At 38.7% G+C, this 20,484-nt stretch overlaps 1 protein-coding gene across 5 annotated transcripts in view; it reads left to right on the forward strand.

The window, feature by feature from the left end:
- BICD1 (BICD cargo adaptor 1) overlaps window positions 1-20,484 on the forward strand; it is a 177,031-nt gene that overhangs the window by 148,497 nt on the left and 8,050 nt on the right. The window contains exons 7-9 of one of the 5 annotated variants that reach the window (XM_027894220.1): window positions 1,812-2,129; window positions 3,074-3,264; window positions 16,885-16,960. In XM_027894220.1, coding sequence (XP_027750021.1) covers window positions 1,812-2,129; window positions 3,074-3,264; window positions 16,885-16,960 — 585 coding nt within the window. Of the gene's footprint in view, window positions 1-1,811; window positions 2,130-3,073; window positions 3,265-16,874; window positions 16,961-20,484 lie in introns of all 5 variants that reach the window. The other 4 variants (XM_027894216.1, XM_027894218.1, XM_027894217.1 and 1 more) reach the window with 4 other exon arrangements.

Here is a 20,484-nt window from a genome sequence, read left to right on the forward strand (position 1 = left end):
GTGTGATTGGTTTTGTCTCAAATATGAGACCACCTAACAACATCTAGTTTATCCAGATTTCTTGAGCCAGCTTGATGTAGTTCATAGCAGACAACAAAAAGCAAAGCATGTTTTTCTAAGTTTGCCTTAGTAATATCCACCTTCATGGCACTTATGTCTCTTAACTGTTCAGTTGTGCTGTTTTACAAACCAGGTGTTACTTTAAAAAATTTTTAACAGAAAACTATTTGGAAAAAAAAAGATGTCTCCTAGACAAAGAGGAAAGCAGGAGAGAATAAGAGGTGGATAGAGGATCCATCTGGTTACAAGAATGAGTCTTTAAGACTGTCAACACAGACATTAAAGTCCATTAATTTGAAATAGGAATTACTGTAATCTACAGAATGCTGATTTCATTCTAGTATCTGTCAGGGAAACTGGCTTAAGCATCAATAGGCATCTCACAGCTTGGAGCAGAAGTAAGTGTGCAAGTTCTCTTTAAGCCAACTACCATTTCATAAATATCTCTACTTCAGGGTTTGAAGAGCAACAGTCATGCTTATTAAGGTCCTGTGAAAGTAATGTAATACTGAAACTGTGTCTGACTTAGTAATTTTGCTTCCAGTGCCTGAATTATTCAAAAGGAGAAAGCAATATATATGTGTTTGCGTGTGAAGAATAACAGCAAATTTTCAAGTATACTTTGTTTCTGTTTCCCAAGGGGAAGATTAAAATTTCAGAGAAATTAGTTCCATCCCCTCAGTTTGCAATAATTCAAGTTTAATGCATCACACATTTTGATAAGGAAAACTAAAATAATGTTCTATGCTTGTTTTCTGTGAGTGATACTGATAAAGTTACATCCTCATCCACTTACACAATTGCAATTACACAGCAAAGCTACTTGGATTTATACAGATCGCGTGGGAAGGAGATTTGGCAAAGGCCACATTCTTTAGCATGCCTTGAATATTGCCACAAATCTCTGATGGTCAGACAGTATTGCTATCTCTGAATCATCTCTCGGCTGGCGTACATTTATTGCTCTTGGTTCTTACTGATTAGATGGTCTACTGCTGACAAACTGAAGCTACTGTGCCTCAAAAAATGACCGTCTTGAAATGCCTTGCTCTTCCTGTTAACTTTAGGAATTATTGCTTAAAGCAGAACTAAATTGAATTTGGTCTTAGATATTAACAAAATCATAAGAAAGGTGGTTTTAGTTCTCAAAGTTCTAAAGCAAACAAAGGGAGTTTTTCATGCAGATAAAGGAGTAAATGTGAAATAACTCCAGATTTCCTGAATAGTACCTTTTAATCAATTAACAATGGCAAATAACTGAGGGTTTCTAATTTCCAAAATCTGATGTGTCCATTGTTCACACTACTTGCAGTCTTCTTTCATGGTATTTTCTTGAAGTGGATTTTACTGTCTATGAAAAATAGTATTATCTAATTAACAGACACTCTTATCTAACTTACTATCAGAACCAGCACCCAAAATTGTTATTTATGGTATAACAAGGAGATAATCCCAAGCCTCCCCTCCAGTTGTTTATTATCTGCATGAGAAACGTATAACATTATCATAGACCACTCTGTCAATATAGATACAGGTTCTCCTGCTGAATGGGAAGTGTTGGCATTCAGATCCAAGACCAGATCTGTTCAAAGTGGGAACAGAAGAATTCAGGCTGTCTCTGCTCCCAGGATTAGGGTCAGCAAAAGCTTGGATCTGAATCTGCCTCTGTAACTGAAGCCCAGGAACGCGCTCACAGGTAGAGCTGGTTCTTGGACCGTTTCCCCAGATTTCTGCCTTGTTTGTTCCCCCAGGTGTGATGAGTACGTCACACAGCTGGATGAGATGCAGCGGCAGCTGGCAGCTGCGGAGGATGAGAAGAAGACCCTGAACTCTCTGTTGCGCATGGCTATCCAGCAAAAACTTGCCCTTACCCAGCGACTGGAGGATTTAGAGTTCGACCACGAGCAGTCCCGACGCAGCAAAGGCAAGCTTGGAAAGAGCAAGATCGGCAGCCCTAAAGTAAGTGAGGAGGCATCAGCCACCGTGCCAAGCATAGACACTTTCCTCCTGCATAGTCAGGGCCCACAGCAACCAAACTTACTGGTCAGCAGTGGCACTCAGAGGAAAAGGTATGCATGCAGTGATCTTTACAGTACAGTGCAGTAGCCAGACTTTCATTAAAGTCGTTCACTAAATTATAAACATAATGATTCTTTTTTTTATTATTTTTATGTTTTGTTTTTGTACTTTGACTGGGGAAAAGGAGGTGGGGAGGGTGTGAATATGAAATTCAAAGCCTGGCAACCTGTGGTTCTGATCCACCTACTCACTGTTATTTCCTCCTCCTTAATGCAGTGTTCTGAACTATATTCTGTCAGTGTCTTAGTGCATCTTGTATGTCTTTAGTATTAAGTGTGAATGTATTTTCTTTGACAAGTTTTCCTTAAGTTTTCCCTAAAGTTTTCTGTTATGAGCATCTGAAATAAAAAAAGGATTGTGCTCTATGAGAATTTCAGTGCTTAACACAAAAGAAACTGCATTTCTTTGTTAAGCTCTGGAGCTCAGTTGTTCTTTATCAGTTCCAAAATCATATGGATGTGTTCACTCAGATCAATTTTTCTACATGGGAGCAAGCAAGCTTTTGAAGGGGAGTGGCTGCCATTCATAACCTAATGCAAAAATTTTTCTGTTCAAGCAGTGAGTTCTTGTCTTGTGACTGCCCTGTTAAAGCTCTACAGGTGTGGGGTCTCTGTTAGAGAAGTCCAGATAATCTTTCCCTTTTCTCATATGCTCTAATCACAATGCAAAACCAAGAGAACATTTAGGAACCTTGTACATGTCAACTCCAGGATGCTGATATATAACTCAACCTCATCTCCTCCTTCCCTAATGTGAACGAGTATTTCCAATGCAGGCAAGGTGTCCTGCTCTGGAAATGACATGGGGTGGCAATGCTAGTTGGTTTTTACCTGTTAAGCAAGTTAACATGATGTTCTCATTCGTGAGGCTTTGAAAGGTAATTAAAGTAAAACTCTTTTGTTTCCATATGTATTTTTCTTGGATCTCCTGCAAGACTATTCTCACCTTCCCTTTGTGATCAGAGCCATCCCAGGACTTCAGGGACCTACCTCCAGAAATTATTAAGAGCCCCCCCTCATCCCGCCTCCACAGAATCATATCTTCTGAGGGGCCCCCCTTCCATGAGTGAATTCATCCATGGGCACCGTCTCAGCAAGGAAAAAAGGTTAACCGTGGCCCTACCAGGTAAACATTTTTTCCTTGGATGCATGTGGTGCTGACTGGTTAGCAGAGCAGGGGACCCTCCCAGCACTGCAGATGCAATCTAATTTGGGCATCTTCTTGGGGACCTGAAAAGCAAAATGTCTCCTCCTACGTCACCTGTGGCAGGAGATGACATTCTGCTGGCAGCCGCCCAAACTGGTTTCAGATGCAGTGGGGAAAGTCCTGCTGTGGTATTAGGTGGGTGCAGTCCCACTGGCATCCACAGAGGCTGCACCCCTGTGCCTGGGTGGAGCTTAGTCTGGTGGTGATGTCGGTAGTCCCCCTTGGAAGACACAAAGCCAACGGGACAGAGGAGTCAGATGTGTGAGGACCAGCGAGGGAGTGACTGGCAGTGTGCAGGAGCCTGTGCAGCATTTGCCTTCTGCTCACCCTGGAGCATTCAGTCAGCTTTTTCTGAAGCATAATGTTAAACTCATAGAAGGCTTAGTTTATATAAATTGAATCATAAAGTTTATCTTTGCAGGAAGCTTTTGCTCCTTATTTCCTGCCAAAATGTAGTATCCGCTTGGAACAAGGGATAGAAAGGAAATGGAAACTGGAATGCCATTTCAAAGGTTGAGACATCTTTCTTTGCCTGGCAGACAAGCTAATAATTACTTTCCTTCTGTGCCTGAGCAGAACCTTTAGCCTTTAAATGTTCGCAGTCTTGTCTGGTGGTAATTTTTTTTTCATTATTTGTTTTGAAATTTGTTATATACAAAAAAAGAAGTAGAAAACAAAGAAATTAAACCCCTAAAGTGGTTTCTGCTCAAGTAAATGCTTATTCTGGAAAGCTGAGCAGTACCCTATAGTACGTTAAATTTCTCACCTAGTGCCATCAGTATCACAGCTGCCTTTGAACCATGCAAGTAACACCCACTCCAAAGAAAAGTGTAAAACAGCAGAGAGTCTAAACAAGACATTTTCCTAAGGAGTGTTGCAGAAAATAAATCAAAAGAGCTATCTCCTGAGGAGAAAAAGGTGTAAGTGGGAGGAAAGAATCATCTTGTAGAACATCACAGATGCATGGACCACAGACTGAGAAACACTGACACAGTTTTTTTCCCCAGTAACAGAGGACAAAGGATGAAGCAGGTTGAAAAGTGGAATTGTCCAGAAAATTATGTTTGCCTGGAGTCTTACCTGTTACTTTAGGTACATCTCTACATATTCAGAGTATAAGGGTCTTGAGGCAGTACTACTGATTTATGTTATGGTTGTCCTTAGGAATCTACAACAGTCCCAGCTTTCTGAATGCATTTGTCAGAATTTTACACCATCACATGGCATTAGGCTCAACCTGTGAGACTGACAGGTTCAAATCTGAGATATTTCTGAGCACTCAGATTTCAGTGTTAGCAGGGTCCGTGTTGGAATCAGGTTGAAAATTAAGTAGTGAATTTTTCAGTTGTTACCAGTTTCTGCAAGATTTCTTACCGTATTTAACAGATGAAAGGAATGATGCAGCAAGTAGGATTTTTTTTCCATCTGTCTAATTATCTGTTTCCTGAAGGAACAGTGAAGAATGTTATTCTTCTGCCTTTACAGAGAAAGTTTAAAAGCCTTGTATCAGAAAGAGTTTCTATTCTCAGATGACTTGTGCAGTCAGGCAAGCCAGCAAGAAATGTAGCAACCCACACCTGCTTCTTTATCAGAGAGAGTGCAAAAGAGCAGCATCCAAACTCAAACACTATGGAACAAAGTGTAGCTTGGCTTGAGGCTGAGTCCTCAGGAGTGGAGTAAGAATGAATCAAACCTACATTAAGTGGGAACATGTATTGGTGGTGTTTCTTTTAAATTTGTGAACTATTTCCTTCACCGAATATGTCACCCATATTATCTGAGGGCTTCCCTGTCCTTTCATTAGCTCCCAGCGTTGTGGGGACTGGGGGTTTGTAGCTGGGAATGCATTTGATGGAGACCAAGAGCCAAAATAACTGAAGTTGGAAGAGGGAGAAACAGGGCAGGCTCCCCTGCCCCGTGCTCCCCATGCAATAGCAAGCTGTACCTGTCTTTCTTTGGCACCTTCTTCTGGACTTGGTGCTTGGCAGAAGAGGTTGCCTTCACTATGCTCTGGCCCCAGATTTGACTACTGCTAGTAGAGGGAAAGCTGGACTGCTTTTTGCTGCCTTCTTCAGAGGAAGACCAGCTGAATTGAAGATCTCTCAGGAAAGAGATTCTCATTTCCTGCTCGATTTCCATTTGATTGCCTTCACCTTTAAATCAGCAAGCATGTCCCTCTGACATCAAGCTGTGACAGCATGACTTGATCTGGGCTTTCTAATTGAACTAATAGCTCCTAACTGCCCACAGGGGCTAAAAATACCACTCAGTCCTTTTTCAAAGTATCATGTTCTATTTCTCCTAGGTAATGGTAAGCACTTGGCTTTGCTGTGTGTTACTTTTTTGCTTCTGTTCTGCTAAGATGTATTTTTACACTTTCAAGTCTCTGTTCTTCTGATAGGCAGAAGCAGCTGGTACATGTCCAGCACAGTTCCAGCCTACCTTTGTATGTGTTTGTGTTTGTTTTCATAACTACATGAAAAAGTCAGGGCATATAGAAAGCCTAATGCTTGGTTCAAACAGTATGAAACACTATGAAAAATGACCTGTCCTTTGCAGTTATATTGAATATAAAGTCACTAGGTGCCTCCTAATATACCACAGTTCCAAATATGAAATATGATTCTCTCAAACTCTTCAAGGAAAGATCAAGACAGAAAAGGTCTCCTGTAGTATCTGCTTTGACATCACTCTTTTCTCTGTCAGATATTTTAGCATGGAAATTCTCAATTGAACATAAATTTCTGTCATTTTAGCTTAAATTTAAATCAAGATCCTTGTTTAGATGATACACCTGAAGAAAAAGGTTTCCCAACAGGCTTATGAAATGGACAATAACCAATGGCTGCAGCATTCTCCCTTAAACAGGGTCAACAACAAGCCACCTGAGAGCCACCTTTGTTGCAGTGCCCCCCAAACAAAATGTGGTAGATGCTTCTTTTCCTTATTGTTTATGCCTGGTATTTAAAGTCCCACACAGGAAAACATTGCAAAAGGTAAAGCATTTCAAATTTTGAAGGAATTCAGATCATAAGATCATTTTCCTTTTAGAGAATTCTGTATGGTCATATATTTCATTTTATTAAAATAGAAAAAAGGGAAGTAGCCTTAAAATGTGACACATTTCTCTCAAATTCCAAGCCTAGCTGAGGTCAGATGTTTAGGTGACAAGCCAGTCTAGCCCCATGGGTTTCAACAGAACTGTGCTAGTTTACTGCAACCCCAAGTTTTTGTTTTTTAGGGTTTAGATTTTATTGTTCTTCATTGTTACAAGAGCATTTCATAAAATGGCTCTTCTGAAAGCTTTAAAAATAAAAACCACTGCAAAAGTAGGTACTTTTGTGGAGCTGCTAATTTCTGAAAGCACATTAAACCTGAAAGCCTGCTTGCTTTTTAAATGTCTTTCAAGAGTGATTTACAGCCTGGCATTTAATTCTCACAAGACGAGACTGATGTGGAAGATAAAGACAGCACAAGGAGTGCTACATAATAGTATAGCAACTGCTCAAGCACTGAGCTCATCACCTATCATGCATAATCGAGAGTATTTAATAGATACTCTTACAATAAAAGTATTCCAAGATTAATTTCTGCTGTAGCTCTATGCTTACAGGCAAATCAGATATGAATCACAATATGACACAAATAACTAGCTCTTGTTTGTCAGTTTGTATTCTTACCTTGAAATTTAACTTAATTTATAAAAACTCTATCCCAAAGGAAATTCCTATAGAGCGTCACCAAGAGCTTACTTACACAATCTGTAGGTAGACAGTATTTTTTAAAGCTAACAAGGAAAATGAAAATGCAAAATCTCAATCACCCAAATGTTGAGGTCCTAAGAAGTCTTATAATTGAATCTTTCAGCTGAAACTCGAGGGAAATTGCTTAAGAGTTGTCTTTACAAATTGACCCTTACAGTGGAATTGGTTTAACATGTGAAGAATGGGTGAGAAACTTAGGAATGCACTGATCTGTTTGAGGTAGTACAAACAAAATTTAACACAGCAAGGAGCAGAGGGTCTTCTGAGTAGGATTGGCCCTTAGTGTTATAAGGACTTAAAGGCTTTTGATAGGTCGTGTGAGGTGTTGAGTAACCTCTCCTGGCTCAAGGGGTGAGGAATTCACTAATGCTACTTTAATTTTTTCTTTCTGGATTCTGAGCTTTTTTAAGGTAGAGTGTGTAGGGTATGAATTTCAGAAATATTCAGTAAAAGGCTACTCTCTGTGTAGTCAGAAGCTCATGTTCCTTCTTCTGTATTTTTCTTAAAATAATGTTAAAGTGGAACTTAACATGTGGGGGCAAGAGGGTTGGTTTTGTCTCCTCCTTCTTGCTGCTTCATCTTGTTAGGCAGTGTGAAGATACAGGAAAGCATCATCAAAAGGAATGAGTAGAAGCCCTTGATAGGAAATTGAGTTCTCTTTACCCTCCTCTTTTGGATGCAGGGGTTGGGAAAATGACCAGGGAGGCTCAGGGTGACACCATTCTGCACAGCAGAGGCTGTCTGTAGACGTGTGCCTTGTGTACCTTCCACCCTTGGAAGCATAGGGGGAACCAATTTTTTATAGCATTTAATTGTTTGTTGAAAAGGGTTTAAGTTAGAGGTCTTTAGCTGTGCACATTTTTGGTTTTGGTGGGGTTTTGTGGGGGTTTTTGGGTTTTTTTTTAGGAATATTTTGCCAAAAATAGTTCCAAAAGATTTGCTTTTGAGCTTAAGTACCAATGCCAGAAAGCCCCTCACAGATTTCTAAGTCTTGCTGCTACAGGCATTACTTCAGTACCTCAACTTTGCTTTTTCAGGCACTTCTCAATTTTGAAACAGCAGGACTGTTAAAAATCTGAACAGAGAGGAAAGCACAGCTTCTTTTAAAAATGGTTATGAAAGAAGTCCTTTGAGGAACACTAAGAGCTCAGAACTGAATTTTGTCAGGAGGGTGCTTTGTAGATCTTTATGATTGCTCAGGTCACCCAGTGAAGAGTTTTAAATATTTCTTACTTCTCCTTTGGGAAGGAATTTTATAGATTAATGAAGAGGAAAGTCAACATGACTAGCATCTAGAGACCTCTTTCTATGCTGATTTTATGTTAAGTAATTCTATTCTGAGTTCCAAACAGTGTGGATTTTTCTGTACATTAAGTGAAACAGTTTATTCTTGAAAAGCAGGATAGGTGATCAACCAAGGCACCACTACTAAATAAGATATGTAGACATATATAACTAGTCAGGCTAGTCTGCTCTGAGTTATTCACTCAGGAAAGTTTGTTTTGATTCATCCAAGCAATCCAAAGCATGAAAGTTCTTCAGAACCGTTTTTTTTTTTTCTTTAAAAATCCCACAACGTTATTCTGGCAATGCAAATTTATCCAAGTGCAAATTGCCCTTTGCTTCATGAGAGACCCATGGATGATTCTTCTGAGTCCTTGGCTATGAGTATGTTGTATTTTTATCTACTGAGAATGTACTTGCATTGATTGTGATCCTGTACCTGCAAAATGTCTCTGAGCTTGTGCAATCAGGCAGGCTACTGGCTGTTGTAAGACTCCTGCAACACTGGCCTAATCTATCTGTTCGTGGAAAATGGATTTTATATGTTTTTATTAGGATTTTTTAAAAATCAGGTGTAAGAGTTTTTTCAACCTGAATATGATGCTCTTCACAAAAAGGATAATTCAGTCATTATATACTTATTATGTATGTTCTCTTTTTTGTTCTGCATTGTCCTATTTTCTGTGGGTTTTGTAAACATCCTATATTTGTGTATATATGTGTTCATTGTTTAATGAGCGGTATTAGTGCATATATACAGATATATGTATATATCTTCCTGCTCTCAGGGCCACGTCCTGCATCTGATATGCTCATTTAACTAAGCTTAATGAGCATTGCATATTTACGCCATTTCAAGCATGGTACGTTGTCCTTGTGGAGGCCGTTTTGAATTTGAAGAACAGTATCCTTGCCAAGGACATTAGTTGGCTGTAGCTGATGAAGAATTCAGCTGGCTAAATGTACTTTTACCTCTTGGTGCCACTGTGAACAGGACCTTTTCTCTCTGTGCTTTTCCTCTCTTGCATTTAGCTTTCTAGTTACCACTGATGAGACCAAAACCATACATTTCATGCTGATCAACATAATTTAGCTACTTCAATATAATTTAGCTATTATGGCATGAATTCACTGCAGTTTTACAATTTTAATTTAATTTCTGCTGATTTTTCTTACTAAATGTAGAAAGCAATTCCAAAACAAAACCTATTTTTGATAGAAGCTCCAATCTGTTTGAAAAAGCATAAAAAACCCAACCAACCAACAAAACAAAAAAATTGCCGTGAAATCCATGTCTTACTTTTGTATATTTTCATTAAAAGGCTATTGACATTTTTCTCTCTGTATCTAAGCTATGACATCATTGCTGGATGGAATGGTTAATTTGTTGAAGTTCTCCAGTAAAACCTTATTAGACTTCTGATTGTTTCTAACTGAACAGGTATGAAGGTGAACACAGCAAATCTTTAAGGTGTGTTTCCAGATATTTCTATGAAAATTTTGGGCTTTGGAGTCCAGTCCCAGCAATTAACTAAAACAGAGATTGAAATATCTTGACAATGTTGACAACAAAAGTCATCCATCTTTATCTTCTTTTATGACAAGGTTTAATGTGGTTTCATGACTTACAGATTTTTGCCATCAAATGCACAGGAATATTCAATATTGGGCTTCTCGCCTCCTAAAATAGGCAAGGCTGAAATGAGTCTCTGTTTGAATTAGACATGATGATATTTTAGCTCTCTAATAGAGCAGTTCCTTGGAATGTTGTGGTGTGTGGAGTAAGCTCACCAGCCATTCTTTAAGCAAGATTAGTATCCTTGATATTAAGTATCTCCCTGTCTGCATCCTTTAGGGGTATGGAGCCTTACAATTGTAACTTATGTTGTTTCTTCCAAAGCCTACTAAAGTTACCGTTCCCACTGACTTCAAATTTTGGATCAGGCCCTTCTTTCCCCATAAAATAGTGCAAGCATTTTTAATCTGGATGATTTTGTGACCACCTGAAATGTATCCTTGATTTAAATTTCCATGGTAAATAACAAGATGGAAGTGTGATGAATTTATGTAATTCTAAGACCTGTCTTTTTCTCTTTTGAAATGTTTAAAATGTGTGTGTCTTTTAGTAAGTATTTTGTGAATCATCAGACCTTTTTAAATGTGCCTTTATGAACTGTATAAAAGAAAGGAACTGAAGATGTATTTTTCTGCTTCTACCATTTCTGCTATTTTACTAACCCATTATTTAGCTTCTCAGTAGATTTAATGAGGAATTATTTAAAGCATTCATAGAAACCATTTGAGAAATAACAAACACATCGTGATATAGAAAATTTGAAAAAAATCTGCAGAGCTGATAAGAAACCTCTTAATGTTCCTAAACTGGAGAAAAATGCATTTTGCTAATTTCAGTAATGACAAGGTATTATTTCTTTTTAAAAAGTTATTCTTAACACAAGCTGCAGGAAAGGGCGAGGCTGGGATATGGCTTTATCACTGTACTTCAAGCTAGCAGACACATTACCACTGAAACATGGACTGGTGAGGGAACAGCTCTCTAGATTTGGGATCATTCAAGTCTGAAAAAAAAAAAAAAAGTAGAAATTAAGTCACGCAGAATAAGTAAATCAATGGGCGAAGCACTTCATATAGTGTAGCTGTTGTATAGATAAAAGAACTCACTAGAACATAGCCAAGAGACCTGACATGTTCTGGAAAATCACTGAACCAGTGACCTACTAAACCGAGTCTGTCCGTGTTGTGTGCCAGGTAGTGCGTGAATTTGTTAGTGATGCTCCGTGAGCTGGTTTGTGGAAATCACCACCATAGTGAGTGTTTCCCTAAACGCCATAAGCAAATAGCAATTCAATTCCCTACCTGCTCTTACTCTTGAGAAGCATTTGACAGAAAGCCCTCTGGTATGTTAACTCTGTCTGACCTTGTCCTAAAGGTTAAAGAGCTGAGAAGAGGAAGAGCAAAAGAAGGGCCTGTGTTAGGAACTTGGGAGTGTAGGAACAGTGGGCCTTCTTTGCAAGAAAAAGAATGGATGTGGGGAGATGACAGGAGATAAGGATTTTAGATTCATCCTACTACTGGTCTGTTGCCTCTTAGGGCATTATATAGATATTGGTAGATATTGGGAGTTCAGCAGCGTGCTCACATGTCTTACTCTCCAGATAGTTTTTGAGAAGACTAAGAAATAAGTAGTGGAAGAACTGATTGTTGTAGAACTTCTCCAATCAAAAGTAATCTAAGACACCAAGTTTCTCTGAGTAGCAGGCTTAAGATGTGAGTCTCCTGGGTACTTGCAAGACTTGTCATAGGGATTTTATAGTAGATCAGTTTTACCATGAAGTAAAGCGAAACTGATACTTGGTTGATACATTTGTCTATCTCCAGTCAATGGTCCATTATTCAGTTTAATAGGAGTAACACTCAGACAGTGGGAAATCCCAGGTAATCTGAGTGCTGAGAAATCTGCAGGAGCTAACTTGCACCTGCTGAACTTTATTAAGCTGCCCGTGTGTAGCTGTGCCAGGACAGGGCTGGCTCTCATGGAGTGGTACAATGGCTCAGTCCTCCTGCGCTGCTCCTTTTGCTCCTAGGCTAGGACAAGCTGAGTCAATCCTGCTCTGAGCAAGCTGGGGTTAGTTAGGCCACTCAGGCTCCACATGGAATCCCTGTGGCTGCTCCACTATAGTCCTGTCCTTCCAGGGACAGCCTGCAGAAACACAGAGCTGCATCCAGTATGCATCTGACAGACTCATCAGTTAGGGCTGTGTGTAGGGCAGAGGTAACTGTGTTATATCCAGACCCAGACTGACCCTGGAAATAGGAGAAGGGAGAGGCTCTTCTAATCTTTGACCTGTACCATTGTTTGTGGCTTTTTCCAAAGGTGTCACAGCTGTCCTCTCACCAGCTGTTCTTTGTGATGACCATTACCTCCTAAAGTTCCTTTTGGCCTTGAGGAAGGTCAGTTTTCTTGGCATCCATTAGAAAAACGGAGATAAATTATAAATGAAACTAGCTAGTCAAAGAACTATATAAACTTATGTCCCCATCACCCCTGAATATAAACAGTTTTGGGACTTTTCTCATCTTAACAGGTTGCAGCTTGAAAGCATCTCTACAAATCTCAGCTAGGAGGGCTGATATTTTAGTGCCCTCTGCCCCATTCTTCTTCACATGTCACATTTGTCTTTTGGTTTTGAAATTTTCCTTGTTCTTCATCTTTGAGCAAAGAGGATTGATTTATTGTCTTTGTAGGTCTCGCTCTGTTTCTACCTCTGCACAACTAGAAGACTACAGATTTGTTCTTTGCCCACTACTTTCAGCTCATGCTATTAACCACTCATTCTTTCCCATTAAATTGACACCTCAGGGAAGAAAACTATTCATTACCATATTAATGGAGACAGCTTCTCTTTTCAAGTAAATTTGCAATAGCAACTTCATAGACATGTTATCAAATTCCTCAAACTTGATGAAGCAAGTTCAATTGACATTGGGTAGTGTAACACAAAGCGAGATAACTTGAGAACTTTTAACTAGGAAAGAAGGAGTTTCTGTTGGCCTGATGTGGTCCATGGGATTCTAGGGAGGGTTTGTTTTAAGAGACTGGAAAAACCTCAATCTCATATTTTGTCATAAGCATTTCTTGACAGCTTTTAATTTATGAAGAACAGATTTTTCCCAAATTTTCATGTCAGAAATGCTAAATATGTAACAATACCTGTTGATTGGTTTGGTTTTTGACTCTCAGTTTTACCCTTAAAGAGGATAAGGAGAGGAAAGGGGGAGAAAAAACCCTTTTCATTGATTAATGAACTAAACACAGTTAAAAGTATGCTATGCTTAGGTTTGGATTCTGACTACTCTCAGTCTTTGACAGCACTGTGTAGAGATTAGTAATTTACTGAGTGACAAAATGAGCTGAAATGTTCCATTGCAGTGTGCTGGGTCGTGAGCAGGTGGGACTGAAAATGCTTGCACATAGGTTTTTTGCTGGGGACATTGCTGATGTCAACAGAAGGCATCTCTCAGACAGTAATAACCCAGTAAAGCAGACCTGTGGTGATTAGAGTCACCCAGTTCACAGACTGAAGGGCAGACACCAGGGAAATGCATTAGATTTGTGGCTGAGCCAAAGGAAAGCACAGGAAAATACCTTTTTTTTTTTTTTGAGATTTGCTCTCAGCAGATAATTGATAGCAGCACATTCAGTGCTCATGTGAGCAGATGTAGTTTCTCTGAGCTTGTTTTTTTTTAATGCTCTTACAGCAGGAGCTGATTAGCCTGATTAGGACTAAGCATTAGATTCCAAAGAAAAATCAGCAGTGGCTAATCTGTGAGAGAGGGAATCTCTGAGCCCTTTACACCACCATTGCCAGTAAATGGCTAAAATGGTAAGAACCGGAAAGTCGAAGCAGGACTAATGCATAGCACAAGTCAAGCCTCAAAGCTCCAACAGATCCAGTGGTGAATGTTGTCTAATGCTGCCACAGGACTATGCAGCCTTAAGTCCTGCTAAATTCAGTGAAAACTGGCATATCAATTTCAATGTACAATAGCTCCTCTTTGCATTCTGTGGTTGAAATGATCACTAAAATTCATTTCTTTGTTATAAGGTTCTTAGAATTGTAAAAGGACACTTAAGGGATCAGCCAGCCCAGCTGCTGCTCCTAAGTGGTTTCTTTCCTCACAGTAAGTGAAGATGATGGAGAAATAAGATAGTCTGTATTTAATAACTTTCTTAATCATTTTGTTGGTCATAGTCTCAGAAGATACACCAAAAAGTGTAATCTGTATGTTCCCCAAGTATCTTCTACATAAATGACAAACTGTCATTTTACTCTGTAGCTTGACTGACAGTCCCTGAGATTTGAAAAACACAGGGAACAGGCTTCTTCCAATGAAATTTTAAAATTTATTTTTATTTTTCTAATAAAATAACGTGTGTCTTTCCTACCTTGTCTTTATGGCATATAACATTGACCACAGAATTAGCAAAGATGTCTTTGAAACTTTTAGCCCTCAGCACCAGTATTTCAGAAAGAAGCAAACATTGACTTGATACTTGATTCCTTAGTAGAAAGAAGTCATTTTATGATTGTCATGACATTAGAAACATTATAAACCCTCCAAAATACTTAAAAGGATTAAATATAGAAGGAATAAAGTTAGCTCTGGCACAGCTACTTGAACATAAGTAGATAAGGAGCTCCTTTGAATTTGAAATGTGTCTATGTAAGCCATATGCATTCTGCTTAGCTTTTTCCTGGCATAATCCTCAAAAACTTCACTCCTGGAGGATGCAGGAGTACGATTCAGTCATCTTAAGACACGTGGATCACTAGATTTGGTCCTGATGTGTGAGCCAGGATTGCATGAGCACTGCTGACGCCAGCTAGAATTGCTTGAATACTGCTGGCAGAACCTGGCTCGCTATTCGTGCATTCTGCCAAATGTAGCAGATGAAGATGAAACATAAAATATTTGCACCATGTTTGAGATATGAGAATAGGATCATAAATCAGGCATTTTTGTTGTTCTGGGAAAGCCTGTCAGAACAATTTCCTCTATTTTTATGAAACCTGTCCACACTTTTTCATTACATAGCATTCTATTCTTCCTTTTCTCACTGACTACTACCTTGTATAAACTGTCAGGGATGACTTTGCTTTGGACTTCTGCAAACTAGTTTGTTTAGAACAAGACATTAATTTCTTTTGTTTTTTACTTTTTGGTAATAATTTTCTTCCTGCACTTAGCCTGGTCTGTCTATTCCCAGGCACCTCTTATTTTAATTGAGCTTTGTGCTGAACTGACAGACTCTTCTATTCATGACCCAAATACACTGCTAACTTTTACACTTTTCTGCTAAAAGATGGACTGAGGACTCTAATGACAACCCTGGTAAATGAGAGAATGGCAGAGTATCGTTTCTCATTTCATTTCTGCTTCTAGACACAATGGTGCCAGCACCATCTGTGCACATATTTTTCTGATGTGGATACCTGTGTACTAGAAAATATAGCCAAACCTCTCTCCTCTTTGCTGAAGTAGGAAGAAACCAGCAGTTTGGGTACACTTGCTTCCACCCACTGGAGGTCAGCACAGATCTTCACAGGAACTAGGAAGAAGCACTCTGAGCTGATATGAAAGGGAAATGTTATGATAGGGGATATGATGCTCAGTGTTGCTAGGAAGGTGTGTTGCTCTGCATTGTACCTGGTGCCATCTCAAGACTCCTGACAGCAAATGTACTCGCACGTTCTTCCACTTGATTGAGACAAAGAATAGAAGGGGATTTTGGAAAACATCTACATTGCAAAGAGAAATGATTCCTGGTGTTGAACTTTAAGTAGCAACCAATTGAAAAAAGAACCAGAATCAATTTCTTTCCAAGTACGTGAAGTTCCCCTTGTCTCATTTTTCAGGTTCAGGGGAATGTAACCCCATTCCACCAAAGAGTCAGGTTGAGAATCAGGTTGAAGCAGCCAGCAAGGATGATAGGTCTGCAAATCCTATTGGAGACTAAAAGTAATCTCACGTAGTTTTTCACGTGGCCAGAATTTCACTCACAGATTTTAATGTTCGAGAGGACCCTGATGATTGTTGTCTGACAATCTGAGTCACACAGACAGTGGAATGAAAGGCCAGACTGCTGCAGGGAAAATGAGCAAATCTTGAGATCTGGAAATCTCAGTAGAAATTAGTGAGCTAGAAAGCAAGGTTGTCCTGTTCAACTACTTTCATGAAGCCCCACAAATATTATTGTGTTTAAAGCTGTCTTCACATTTTGAATGTTGCAGTAAAAACATAGCAATGAAGGATTATTTGGCTTTACTGTTATTTAATAAATGAAGAACCAGAATACAGCTTTGCAAGTGATTATTGTGGAAACTGCTTTGGCAGAGAATCAATTTAATAATCTAGACAGAACAGTGAAATGGACTGTATCAAGTTCTCCCTTTTCCTCAAAAATAAAAACCAATCTCACAAACACTGTTTAGAAGTTGTGAAGACTTTCTTATTAGCTTATTAGCATCTCAAACATTATAATGAGATTGCATCTGTAATTATTGTTATACAGATATAAGTTCTTTGGATAAATTTTGAGTAGCTTTACTGACACTGGTTATATTAGATGTAAGAAAAACAACTTCATCACGAGCAGAAGAATGAGAAGTACAAGGTTTAAACCCAAACCCTGAATACAGCCCATTATTGCTGTCTGTTTAAACAAAAATTTGCCAGTGCTAAGGGAAAACAAACATAAATGCTTCAGCTGCTTCTTTTAAAAAGAAAAAAAAAAGGCAATAGCCAATGTTACTGTTATCAGAAAAAAAGGTGTTTCTGTCAGATAAGGAACCAAGAACACATTCCTCACTAAATCTCTCCATCAGATGCGTAGCCTGTGTACTACCGTTACTAACCCCTTGCTCTGTAATCTCTCTGTATATATGTCTAATTTATCAGTTTCTTGTAGATTGTCAGCAGCCTGCTGCCTCCATACCGCCACACGGCTCACAACTAGCCAGGGGGCCAGATTGCCAGACTGTCAGGTAAACTTAACTAACTCTCTTCTCTTTGCACATAGCTGCATGCACGCCTGTGACTCCCCTCCTCTTCCTGATACAAAAGCTCTTCTACACTTTTCTAACAGCAAACTTTTAACAGCTCGAGGAACAGCGACAATTTCTGCAGTGACAGTACAAATGTGCATTCACGCACTTGCTTCCATGTAAAAATACGGGAAAAAAATGCAAAGTTGGGTCTTGCAGCCCTCATTTGATTTTTTTATGCAGACAGTTTCTCAATGATGCCAAAATAATAATGATTTTATTTCTTGCTACATAACTTTTTTTAAATGGGGGGCTTTACATTTTAGGGGTAGATGTAGGCTTCCCTTTCATGAGGTGGCATTTTAAAGGCATTTGTGAGATTTTTAGCAGACACTTCTAAGAAAGTTCTCCCTGCCTTGAAAACTCAGACCAAGTGCAGTCAGTTTTTAATCTTGTTTTTAAAAGTAAACTCCTGGTGTCCTTGCTCATAGGTGGTGCAAAGGCCAAATCATGCTTCTCAGATGGCTGAGTTAATCAAGGCACAAAACCAAACCCAAGCAAAAAGAGATACAATATCAGTTCGTGGTACATTCTGTGCATATATTCCCTCATGCTGATGCTGTCATTTGAAATAGGTTATTATTTTTAGACTTTAGCCTGAACTGGAGTGACCAAGTTGGTAAATAGCCAAACATATAATGAAACTATTTCCCACACAGTGCTACGCTAAACCTCCTGTGGGGAATTCTGCCATGGTGCCCACTGGGGAAGGGGTGTGGTGCAGCTTTCAGACCACACATCAGGCACAGGGTGTCTCCTGGTGGCCTTAAACACCTGCTTCATTAGTGCCTCTCTTTGATTGCCTACAAAGTGGAAGTATTATTATCTTCCTTACTGTATACTGGTAAGATGAAAATTTTACTGAGGAGTTGGGATAAGCTCATTAAAACTAATAAGTATCATTTACTGATTTGCAGTTTAGAGTTTTACAGCACACTGAAAAAAAGTTACAAGTTACATTTAAAATCCTTAAAATGCATGTGGAATGTCTGCTGTATTTTAAATGGTACAGCAATTTGAGGTTACAATTACATTTGGATACATGGAAGTTCAATGTCAACAAGCCTTATTTTAACCCTAAATTTTATCCCTTATTTTAACACCAAATTCTACTCTGTTCTTTCCAGAGCTACTCTCCTTGTGGAGAATATGCTCTACTACTAATGTTAATGTCTCGTTAAATATTAACAAACAATTGCTTCTGCAATTTTAAAAATCCTTCTCAGAATGGAAGACCTACCTGATTTACTACTGACATACATTTGTCTGCAAGGCTTACCTTCCGATAATTTAAAATAAGGTTAATATTTTTAAAAAACTTCAGTCATCCCACAAACAACACACCTGTATACTCAGCTGAAAAACTGTGGTTTTTTTACCACTAGTTTGTTATTCTTTTGGTGAAGGGAAAACAATACACTATTCTTGGTATATTCACACTGTTACATTGCTCGCCTCAGCCACAGAGCTGCCCAGCTTTGTAAGGCAGTGAAGCATAACAAGAGATTACAAGCAAGCCAGCATGATGGCATAAATTTTTGAGTTCTTTAAATAAAGATTGATTTATTTATTTAAATAGATTTGAAATATGAAATAAAATTTGAAGGCATTTAAAGTACCAGTTAGATTTACTGAGGTTCAGATTTTCTAAATGCAGCAGAGAAGGAAGACAGGAGCTTGCCCTGCCTTTCTCATCCTCTGACAGTTCGTGCAGATATGGCATATGCTTTCAATCAAAAAGTGATGCCAAGAGGCAAATGACAGCTTTGCCCAGCCCTGAAGTCACATATTTTAAGAGAGGGGTATGTTTGTTTTTAAAGTCTCTAGCACAATCCTTGCAGTAATGTGACCTCTCAGTGGCATTTTAGTCAGGACGGAACAAGAGCTTGTTAAGAGTTGTGATTGACACAGGCATTCTCCACATCCTGCAATGTCTAATTATGATCAAACTAGTTAGTATGCCTGGCCATAACACAGGCAGATTCACAGAGTAATCCCTCATCCATTATCTATACTGATTTGTAAGTGGGACTCGTAGAACTCTGGAATTTTTAGTAATTCGTAATTTAGTAATTTGTGATTCGAGTGCATAGGCTTTGGTAGATCTCACTAGATAAGCTAGACACATTTTCAAGTTGAATGAAGCCAAAACTTTAGACCCAAGTTATCTATTAGTAAAAAGAAAAAAAAAACAAAAAAAAACAAAAAATGAAACAAAATGAAACCAAACCCCAAACCAAAACACCCCCCCGATACTTCAAATGTAGTTAATATTTTACATTTAATAAGAAATAATGCTTTTCCTTATAAAAAATAGGAAATAGATTTTAAATAAGGTAAAATATTACTGGTTGCATTCTGAGAATATTACTGGTCTGTTTATACTTTCCATTACTGATTATTTTTCCGTTACAATCAATGCCAGACAACACTGCATGTGAATGGCGTTGTTAAGACAGAGAGCAGTGCACATGCAAACACTGAAGCGCTTTGCATGCTATTTTCCAATTGATTTTAGAAATACATAATTAGCATTTTGAGTGCCGGGGGAAAAAAAAAGCTGCTTCACACCAGACAATAATACTAACACAAAAAATGACACAGACTTTATCCATCAGTTGAATGAATAGATCCCCAAATGATACCAGCCATATGTTTACAAAAATGTCTATTAAACCTAATGTTTTAAGAGCTGCACGTCCCATGGGAGGAATAAAACAATGTTCTTCCTTATTCTCAGTTAATAGTCAACAGCTTCAGGTTCTTCCATGTCTTTCTATTGCTTTGTGTTATTAATCTTACCTGCCATCCTCTACTGCCTGTGACTGTCAATGTGCCTGATAGCTCAGCTCCAGAACCTACTGCCACAAGCACCTCTAATGCCTGAAAAGCACACTGAATGCCATATTTGTGATGTACTTTTGGTTTATATGCTGCTACAGCAATCTGCATTAATGAACTGGATGTATTATGTTTCTGAAAAGGAGATCATATAACGGTAGAGTTATAGGAAAAGATTTAAATCTACTGGGACTAGAAGTGATATGGTTATATATGTTGCTGTAAAGGTGCTTGATAGCCGTGTAATTTTTTTTCTCTTCCTAATGGCCTTAATATTTATTATTGGTTGAAAAGGAGATAGTGAGACAGAGTTTTCTTTCTTTCATGCACAGAAGTGTGCTTGTATTTTAAAGTAAGAAGCAATGCAGAATTACCATGAAGAGAAAATATAATTCTGAGCACAGTGCTTAGAATTGCTAATCTGAGCATAGCCTGGGATAGTTTGTATTACAGTATTTACAGGCAGGGCTGACTTTGTACTGAAGGTCATGCCATGACATTATTATGGTTGTGTATATTTGTGTAGAGGAGAATCTTATGTGTCTCAAAAGGTCCTCTTTCAGGCCATTGCTGTACAGAAGTAGTTGTAACTATGGCCATTTCCTTACCAGTCCTCTCCCTTG

Source organism: Empidonax traillii, unplaced genomic scaffold (genome assembly GCF_003031625.1).
Source record: "Empidonax traillii isolate 1590-97213 ecotype Southwest subspecies unplaced genomic scaffold, ASM303162v1 scaffold421:size509273, whole genome shotgun sequence".
In the NCBI taxonomy this organism is placed as follows: Eukaryota; Metazoa; Chordata; class Aves; order Passeriformes; family Tyrannidae; genus Empidonax; species Empidonax traillii.